The sequence below is a fragment of the Phalacrocorax carbo genome, chromosome 12 (assembly GCF_963921805.1).
Source record: "Phalacrocorax carbo chromosome 12, bPhaCar2.1, whole genome shotgun sequence".
NCBI lineage: Eukaryota > Metazoa > Chordata > Aves > Suliformes > Phalacrocoracidae > Phalacrocorax > Phalacrocorax carbo.
Window position 1 is genome coordinate 3,052,565 of NC_087524.1, and position 10,333 is coordinate 3,062,897.

The following is a 10,333-nucleotide window of genomic DNA, read 5'->3' on the forward strand; positions in this document are numbered from 1 at the left end:
GAAACAGAACCAACAAATAACAGTTATAACGTAGTTAATACTGAATGTAAGACACCCTAAGTATTCTACAGAGTGGGCTATATTTCTTTTCTCACCCATGATGATTTTTCTGTGCTGTTAATCAGTTTAGTCTGTACTAGTTAGTTCACAGAAGATGAAATAAACATAATCTTAAAGATAAGAAAGAGGAAAAAGTAGGATTTTCAGGTTCATTTCCAATTTCTCCTTGTTTCCCAAACACGGAACATATTGGTTTGACAATTCAAATACTGCAAATTTGAAAGATGTGCATTAGCAAAATGTTCACTTTCTTTAATCCTAAATTCCCCGATTTAATTGTAGTTATTGCAGATTTCACAATTTGAAAGATATATACCAGATTTGTTTCCCAGCTGTTAACCTTGGACCAGTTACATCCCTAATCACAGCCACTCACAGTTCTTAAGAGAATCAAAAAACATGTTAAAAATATGCAGAAGGCAGCAAAAATTGACAGAATTGGGTTACTGTCATTCCAAAGGGTTTTCATCACTTTTGCCATGCTGTAGATGACTTCAGAGTTCAGAGCAAAGGCCATACCACCAAAGCTGGCCGATGTATTACGCTGGTTGAGCTTTAGACTTAAAACTACGAAACTTAGCTAAGAGATATATTATCAAGAAAACAGAAAACACAGGAAGTTCCCCCTGAACATGAGGACAAACCCCTTCCCTGTGCGGGTGCCAGAGCAGGGGCACAGGCTGCCCAGAGAGGCTGTGGGGTCCCTTCCCTGGAGACATTCACCCCCCGCCTGGACGCGGCCCTGTGCCCCTGCTCTGGGGGTGCCTGCTCAAGCAGGGGTGGGACGGGGTGAGCTCCAGGGGTCCCTGCCAACCCCTACCACTCTGTGGTTCTGTGATATCAAATTCATGTCTGAAAATATAGCAACAACCAAAAGAGTTGCTGTGGAATTGTAAGTGGGGCCCTGGTACCTGAAACTGATTTCAGCTCATCTCTGGAAGATTAAAGTCTGTGCTCGCTGAAATGGGTGAAGTGCTAAGGCCCTTTGCGAGTGAAGAGCTGGAGAATTTGTTCTTTTAGCTTCTTGGGTACTGTGTTCTACCTGAACATAACTGATGTCCTCAAGTTTAAGCCTAAAAAGGACAAAACTAAAAAAAAAAAACATTTCAGCCATGCAAATTTTTGCAGTCACAAGCCTATATTGTAGAAAAGGTGGTATCTCTGAGACCAAGGAAGGCTTTGCCAGTTGTAAACTGAAAACTGGCTCAGAGTTCATAAACCAAGAATTTCTGTACAGAACTTAAATGTTATAATGAAGAAATTGGCAATATTTTCTAACGCCAAGAGTTTCCTTTATGTTTCATTTACTGCTATTTATTTTTTTCTGATTTAACATAAATGATTCCTGTTTCCTTGAAATGTGTTTGAATAATTATTAAATTGTCTTCTGGCTAAAAAGATAAACATCTAATATCCTCTGAAATCAGTCCCCGTGCTCCCCTGCTTCCTGTCTTCTGCATTGCTCTGCAACCCTCTCATTTTGGCTTGACAGTTGCTCACACTCTGCATTTCAGATTGTTTCCCTATGGGTGGATCAGTTTCCACTTTTCCAGCATTAATTTAATCTTATTTCTTCTCTGCAGGTCTGATGCTGAAATGCTTCGTGCAGCTGCTGCTGCAAGAGGTGTCACTGAAGTCAGTTGGTCTCTGCAAGTGAGTAAAGGCCGTCTGCAGGGCGAAGTGTCTGCAGGACTGTAATCTCTGCATTTGATTATTCACACGGTCTCCCCTCCCTCCCCCTCTTGCCTGGGTAGTCCTATATTGATCTCAGCTTCCAGTCTTCATTCACTATCAAATGCTCCACTGTTGACTACACAGAAAATGTCCCACTTTCATTGAATTCTCCGGTGTAATTATGTAAAAGAACTTCCTGTGGATCCCAGCCTGATCTCGTATGTAACAGAAATAGAATCACGCATTTATTTTCTCTGTTCGTGTATCGCGACTGGACTGAACCGCGATGTTTATAAAGACATCTGTCCTATACTGGCTTTGGCTTAAAAAGTTAAGAGAAAACTCTTGGTCAACCACTCTGATACTTAATTTTTATATTCCCTGCTTTTTTCTAGCCGGAGAGCATCAGCCTCAGTTTTCTAGGCATTTAAGTTGTTCTTGCCTTTTATGATACGTTAAAGACTCCTTTTGAGATTTCAAAACGATATTTGCCCATCTGCCCAGCAGGTAGCACAGAGGCTAAATACAGGAGATAAGTTGAGGCTGGACATCACAATAACACCAGCAAATGTTTATTATCGGTGTATGATAGCACGTCTGGTCTCTGTTTGAAGGTATTGGGAGTTTTGCTGCCAACTTCAGTGCGTGTCACCTCAGACCCTCAACGCAGAATGATACGCTGCACGCGAAAAGCCGCCTAAAAATGAACCTGATGAAACTTTACAAACGAGCTGTTGGTCACTGCCAACGTAAAACTCTACATTCCCTCAGGCTGACCCAGTGCATCTTTTGAAGTAGAAATATTTTCATTGTTCTGTAGAAATCAGTTGCTCGGGGCAAGCTAAATCTGTACATGCTTCCCCCTTTGCTGTTTAATTGTATTTCATGTTACGTTTCCATTTAGAAAATGCCGTGTGTCCTAAAATAGCCACCCCAACGCCCAGCTCATGTAAATTTTAGAACTAAGATTTATGAAATCATATTGTCCAGGTGTTTTATTACATTATCTCAAAATTGCATTGTTTTCCAGTGTAGATTATCTTTTTATTCTTACTTTATTCTATTATGTTTGGATATGAAAAATAACACTAGATTCCCCAAAACAGGTCATTGGGCAGTAGTGGCTGATGTGTAGCTTTCATACATTTTTATGATGTTCCTATAGTAAACATAATTTAATAAAACCAAAACACACTAAATAAATAATTGCATCTAGAAAAGCAATAAAACCAAATAAAATTAGTACTTTCATAAGTGGAAAAGGTACTTCAATTACTGCTACAAGCAACAGCACACCATAAAATGTGTAGAATAATTTCCCTTATGCATATTTCTAGTATGTAATAATTTGATTGAAAATATGAGGAAACACACAGGAGGTTCAAAATTGTGAAGGGTATACAGTTTTTCAGCAAAGGATGCGTAATAACAGTGCACGGAAGCCAACCCTACTTTAACGTACCTATGGTAGCCAGGGCTTTATTCCGTACGCTCTTCTCTACTTCATTTATCAACCACATGTTTAATTTGATTTTGCTGGTTTGTTTGTCCAAAACCAATTTTTTTTTTTTCTGAACAGGCAGGGAAAAAAAAACTAATTCTACAGTTTCATCTCTCATTTGGATGGGATAGCATTTTGGCAGTGTAAAGCTGGAGTCCTGCCACCACCTCCTCTTTGGAGCAATGGCGTGACTTTAATAACTGATGTTATAGGTGGGACTGATACTAGGGCAGAAGAGGAGGCGACAGTGAAGGACTGGCCATTCACCTCTCTCTTTCCATCCTGGCTCTTCGCTTCGGAGGTCGATGGGATTTCTGTGGCTACAACAGCCTTTCCCGAAAAATTACACCATTGTTCTAAAATAACTTTGAGATGATTTCTTCAAATAGAATTCCATTCCAATGTGCCGTTTCTAGATCTAGCCTTTATCTTGTATGTCTGTTTTCTCATCTTGGGATCACACATTTTGCAGAAATGTAAACTGGGAAGAGTCATCGCTTTCCAGTGTATCTTCTGGCAAATGCAAAATTATTCCTTTTCCAGACTTCTTCCAGTTTAAATTTAGTTTATTCCAGTCACAGGGGTTCCCAGGGGCAACTATTTGAAAGAGTTCACTTACAGGAACATTTTTCTTAATAAACAATCTCCAAAGTCTATCGTGAATATTTAAAAGAAACTAAAGTATGTGTGTATATATATAGTTTTGCTTCTATTGGGTTTGTCCTGTATGTAGATGCATTAGAAATCACCTAGAATGGCTGGGCTTTTTAATGAAAATTCCTCTGATTTTTATGTCGTCGTTACCAGGGATGTCAGCTTTGCTCTTCCTAGGCTTAGCTGGTTTGTTTCTTGGCAGCCTCAAGGATGTTTACTGTGAGCACTGTCAGGCTGAAAGCTCTTGAAGTTTTAAATGAGACTACTTTTATCTAAATTTGTAATTAGGTATGAAGAAAGCAAGCAAATAATAACCTCATAAATTTGTCTGGAGAAACAACTGATGCCAACTTGCACTTGTGGATTGCTGCAATCTCACTGTTCCATGACCACACCAGTTATCATGAAGACAAAATGAATGTGAATTTCTTATTTAAAAAAAATTAATAATCCCCTAATTCTAGTTTACTATCAAAAATAAGCAGAAAAGGGCTCACTTCCCAGTTCGCTTCAATCTTAAATTTTAGTAACTTTTGCTGCAGACATTTGCCTTGTCTGTATGATCACATGTGATGGAGTTTTTGTTTGGGATATGACGCAGAATGACTTTCGCATGGGACCAGGGCACGCAAATCATGTTTATAGACCAAACAGAAGTTTCACCTCTCAGCTTTCTGGATTTAACAAGCATGTGTCCCAGGTTCCAGTCAGAGCTTCGTAATATTTTTAGTAACTCAGGTTTCCTGCAGCAGCCCTTGCAGATGAAACCCCGCCCGCACCGGCACGCCCAGTGCTCGTGGGTGAACGGATTAGGTCAGCAAGGATAAAACCTTGCCGGTTATGCATAGGTTTGCTGGTCTGATTGCCCGTACATGGCAAATTGCCACCTATGGACTGGCCACGCTGTGCGGGAGGGTGCGCCCTGCGGTGCCAGGGGGATGCTGTAGGAAATGCAGATGGGAGAGGTACAGCGTCAAGAGGTGGTGGTGAGGTTTGTTTGAGCCAGTTTCTGGGAACTGCGCGTCTCTCCAGGTTACTCCGCAGCACAAAGCAAGCAGCCCTGCCCGAGTGCCGTGAAGTAGCTCTTTCTTAGCAAGCGCATGCTGAACTACCATTTTTTCTCTCCCTTTCTCTTGCAGAGGGCAGACTCAGATCTTTGTCCTTTTCCCTTTCATATTTGAGAAACATCCTGTTTTGTATTCACACTCTAAAGAGCTCCACAGGAAAAATGCGGATACTGTCCAGATGGCACAGCTCGGGAGCATCCTGTGTCACCGCCTGAGCACACTCAGTCAGAAAGCGTCTAGACGGGGCTCTCCAGGCCAACTGGATGGGCTTTGGCCACAGGGACAGATTGCTGCTTCTCTCCGCGTGAATGCCGAGATGGGAGGAAACCGCATGCCGTGTGCAAGTGAAGGCGAAGGGGCTTAGCCCATCTTTTCCTCTGCACATCTCCTTTTCCTAAGCATCTGGTTGGGGTTTTTTTGGGAAGCTGTGGAAGGGGATGGTGTATGGCTGCCAGCTTGGCCATCGCTGGGGCGCCAGCTACGGAGGTGACGGCAAGAGTGTTCTGAATTCAGCACGTGTGATGGACAGGCTGCAACTCCCTTGCCTGGGCCACCGGGGAGGGGGAGACAGCACATGCTGGCAGTGGGGTTGGGCAGGATTTTGCAAAGTTAGTATTGAGGAAACTCACTGCAGCTTCGGAGAGAAAAGGATTAGCCTTTGACAGTCCTGTTTTTTTAACATACACTGGAAAACCACTCTCTAGAATGTGCGGTCTTTCTTGTGCTGAAATCAGTGGTGCTCCTCAGGGCCAAACACTTCGTGCTCATACCCTTTGAGCTTCGGTGGGACGGCTCCCTCATCAAGGCAGTAGCTTAACTCAGGAGTCAGAAAGGGATTTTATTTAATTTTTTTCTCTTCAGAGCTGGGGCTGTTTACCAATGTCAGTGCCTTGATTGCAGGCAGAAAGCCAGAGATTCCCCTGGAAGAGAGGAGCTTCAAAAATTACTTCTGCAGACCTTCATGAAAAACTGAAGCTGGATCTGCAAGATGAGTTATCCCCTAGAAATGCAACTGTTGGCCAGTAAGAGCGCTGAAATATCAAGGGAGCCATTGTCTTCTCAGTGCCAAAGCTGAGAAATATTGACATTGGAAAATGCTGGGAGTAGGAAATATAACTTTTAGTGCCACTATCAGTTTAAACAAACAGGTTCTTTCCACTAAGACGCCTATTTTTTGCTCTCTAGAGTAAAAAATACTTCCCAGACTCCCTGGAAATGGTATCTACAACAATTTGTGAGGCCTCTTTCAGCATTGCATCTAATTTTGTTATTGAATCCCACAGAAGTTATGATAACAAAGTCAGGGACAAAGATGATTTATTAAGTCCCATTGAATGACTTTATTTTAAAGAAACAAAATCCCACAAATGTAGGGCAGGTTGTGGCTCTAAGGGGTGAGCCCATCCAACTTTCTTCATTAACAGAGTTAAATATACCTGGCAGAGGTTTGTCCATCCTGTTTTAACAGCTTTTGGGGAAGCCTTTGCCAATATTTTATTCCTTTTACAATTGCAGAGATATGCTGGGATTCTAAACCAACTTTGCTGGAAATCAGGCTGACTTCTTATCCTTCAAGAAGGCCCAAGGAAGTAATTAAGGGTTTTCAGTTTTCTGGGGACGCTTTTATTACTCCAACTGTGTTATCACAAAAAAAAAAAAATTATCTGCTATGGGATTTTGTAAATACACAAATCTTAGCACAATTCTAGAAAGAGATTTTATGTATTTTTACAAACTGGTCCTTTTTGGGGCAAAGATAGCAACCTGTGATCTGAATGGGAAAGCACGCATATAACTCAGCAGTTTGGAATATGTTGTGTTCTGAGTGTCCACCTCAACGTATAAATGATATTCAGGGTCCTATGGATATCTCACATCCTAAGGAGAGACTGAAAAAAAAATAAAAGGATTATTCATCTCACAGAGAGAAATTGTGTGGACTGGATGGAAATATTCAAGAATCACAGGGAGTCAAGGAAAAGGCTCACCAGTTCTTTGTATATCACACGTACAATGTTATTTGAAATCTGTGGAGATCAGTAATGCCTTAAGAAATTGAGAACTGAAATCATCACCCATTGTTACGTATTGTGGAGGAAACAATTCTTCTAACAGAGGATGGCATTGGTTTTAATTTAAAATCATCCAGGAGAAAAGAAGACCTGATTGTTCCCAGATCCAGAATCCACAAATTACTGAACGGATGCGTTTCACCTTTTTCCTTCTCAAGGAAAGGGACAGTGGTACCTACAGGTTAAGCATAATGAGGAATCCTACTGTTCGTGCAAGACTGGTTTGAATGATGTAGTGCTTAATTGCAAGATGAAAAATAAGATGGGGAAAAAAAATCAACTCTGCCCATCGAGAACAATCTTGCAATGTGTAAATTTGCTCCCAGCTTGCTGCGAGGCTGAAGCTGCAGGGCAGCAGGCTGGAGCGCGGCTTAGAAGGCACAAAGTCCCCAGCAATCAAAAACCAAACAAAAGCAGCTCTTTACATTTCACAGCTCTGACACGGTGATCAGACTGCGGATAATTCACTCACAAATCTAGACCCCCTTCCCAAAGAGACTCCAGTGTCACTGGTTCTGCCATACAGTGGACCTGGTTCGTTTGCTGTACGATGGGGAATGCGCTCCTGAAACCGGAAAGTCAAAGGGATTTTTCAGGTGAAGGAAAGTTAAGCTTCTGGGCACCTTTAGGAGCACCTGCCTTCATTATTCGATTCAGGAGTATACACTGATGTAAACACTGAGCTAAACGTGTAATGCGGAAAGCTTGATTTTGCTGTGTACCTGCAGGCGACGGGACCAAGTCACAGCCTTCTCAGTTCCACAGGTGACAAACCTATGACAAGTTCCTGCTCAAAACAACACCCTTCTGCTTCGTGTACATGGCAGGAGCAGGGAAGCTGTCCTTTGAATGAATACTTGCAAATTCCAGACTTTCAGACACGTTACTCATTAGAGTAAGCGCTTTCAGCGCAGCGGCTGTCCTGACCTGCACCGGCTGGCACTCAGCACGCTGGCAGCACTTAACCCATAATGACAAATAAGGATGGGATTTTCAAATCTGCGGAAAGAAACCTGAGCTTCCCACTTCTGTTACTTCTGTAAAAACCTGGGAATCCAGACCTCTGAGCTGGCTTTGCAAATCTCAGCGTAGAATATGTAAGTGGTGCCTGAAAAAGGCAGGCAGGCAGGCAGAATGAGTGCAGAGGATTACATTTTCACTCAAAGTTAACAAAATGACTGCCGGAAATTTCCCTCAGTCTTAGATAACCATACACCCTTCCTGTTTCTCAAGTAGCTTTTATATCACCATCATCAAAAGAAAATCTCAGCAACCATGTGGCGCCGGGCCACCAGTGATCCAATCCATGCTGAGATAAACAACGCTGTCTGCGCTGTGTGAGCTGAAGGTGGGAGGATGCTTCTCTTAAATAGCTCAGCTGTGGTCACTGAAAGCAGCTCTGCTTCAGAAGTCACACAGGACCAGTGTGTATTCTCTGGTGGGGAACAAAAGAGGCCAGATACACTCCAGTAAAGAGGTTATTCAAGAGGTTAGTCAGTGTAGGAACAGCAGAAGCCAACTCTCATGTGCTGTGTGCTTTACATGTTACAATGAGATTGAAGAACTAAGCCCAACGGAATAATTTATAATACAGGATATATTTACCTGATTTCAAAGTGGGATGATTATATGACTTAGAAAAGGCCATGTAAGTCAGCAGCAGAATCAGGAAGATTCCCTATAGCCTGTCTTATCCATGCAGGTATTCCTCCCCTTAAAATTTAGTGTGAAAATGATGAAGTCAACAAAAATTTTGCCTAAGTAAAGATTGCAGGATTTGGTCTAACCTGAAGTCTCACATCTTTCTGTTGGCTCCAATGAATCACACAGGAGCTCCTGAGCTTGGTGGTGCAAACCTTCATGAAAAGACACTGAAACCTTTTCATTTAGATTATGTTCTATAACTGACACTCTTGGGCTGTGACAACTAATCTCCAGAAGGCAATGAAAGGCTTAACCGAAAATTTGGTTGAGGAAGTTTAAGATTTATCCCTACCAACTCAAAGGGCTAAGTACTTAAGGCTGTAGCAGAACAGCCCTTAGAGAGCAGAATTTGTGGGCCCCTAGAATTTTCTTCTTCCTAATGACTCTCTGTGCTTCTTGCGTGCTATAAAAAACATCCCTTTTTGCATTTCAGCATCTCTATTTCCTTTGATCTGTACACATTTCTCATTGATGCTAATAGAGAATGACACTGATGGGCAATATTTTTTGCAACAAGGGGAGCATAGAATTGTTATTCTGGCTAAAGCAAAAGCAATATGATTTAAGCAGAGTTTTTAAAAGGCTTTACTCAAGGCTGTGCAATTGAACATGATACTAGGCTTTCTCTTTTTTTTTTTTTAATTTTCATTGAGATTATGTCCATATTTTATCCAGGTTATTGTATTCTTGTAAAATTATAGTGCAACCCACTCTAGCACTTTAACAACAAAAGAAATTCTCTAGCTTATTATAAACATCTTTCAAGAAACCAGAAGCATATGTCCTCTGGAAATAATTTTGCTGGTATTTAGGTTATTACAAAAAATTTCCCAAAACACTGGAATTATTTTGTAATGTTCCCTTATAATCTAGCTTGTTTGCTTAGGTTTTCTAGAACATTCTCCTGGTGCCCGGTGTGGTACCTTACTTGGGTTGCAAAGGGAAGCTGCAGAAGTCCAGAGACTCCGCAGTCTGAGTCTGTCTTTGCAGTGATGATCACCTAGTAACTATGTGCCATCACTGAAAAAAGACCTACTGCTGACTTCGGCTGTGCAACAATTACAGTTGGAAAGAAAAAATTCTTTTATCCTGCAGAGATTTGGCAGGATGACGATGGAACATGTTTTGTGCCAAAGCAGACTGAAAATCTAAAATCTGAGAAATTTTTGAGAATTTAAAAAAATGGGGAGGCAAGTATGCTGAAAATCAATAAAATGTTTCATTTAGATGAATTTGTTATGTCTTTTTCTCTAATTATTACCATTTTGTTTCTTTGTTGAAACTTCTTTTACTTCAGTTACTTTAGGTTCCTCACTGAAAAATCATTTAAAAGCAGAAAAAATTGATCTTTTTTTTCTTTTTTTTTTTTTCTGAAAATACTAAAACATAGAGTTTAACTAACTGTGTTGTAAAGGGAGGCAAGAGGAACAGAAATGGGAAACAGCTCTGGGGTGTGTCCTGCTCAGCTTCTGAGTAGTTTCTTATAGGCTAACCTGGGTTTAGTTTACTTTGCCCCTTAAAGTATCACTAGGTGAGTTTGGGTCTTGAAAATCCTTTGGATACTATTTGCTGGATTACTTTTTGACTTAAAACTAACTCAC

The 10,333-nt window shown here is 41.2% G+C and overlaps 1 protein-coding gene across 2 annotated transcripts in view; it reads right to left on the minus strand.

The window, feature by feature from the left end:
- VSTM4 (V-set and transmembrane domain containing 4) overlaps positions 1 to 10,333 on the minus strand; it is a 40,512-nt gene that overhangs the window by 3,721 nt on the left and 26,458 nt on the right. The window contains exon 8 of one of the 2 annotated variants that reach the window (XM_064463737.1): positions 4 to 6,845. The exons of the other annotated variant lie outside the window; for it this stretch is intronic. Coding sequence (XP_064319807.1) covers positions 6,828 to 6,845 — 18 coding nt within the window. The 3' untranslated portion in view covers positions 4 to 6,827. Of the gene's footprint in view, positions 1 to 3; positions 6,846 to 10,333 lie in introns of those variants that run through there. 2 annotated transcript variants of the gene reach the window in all.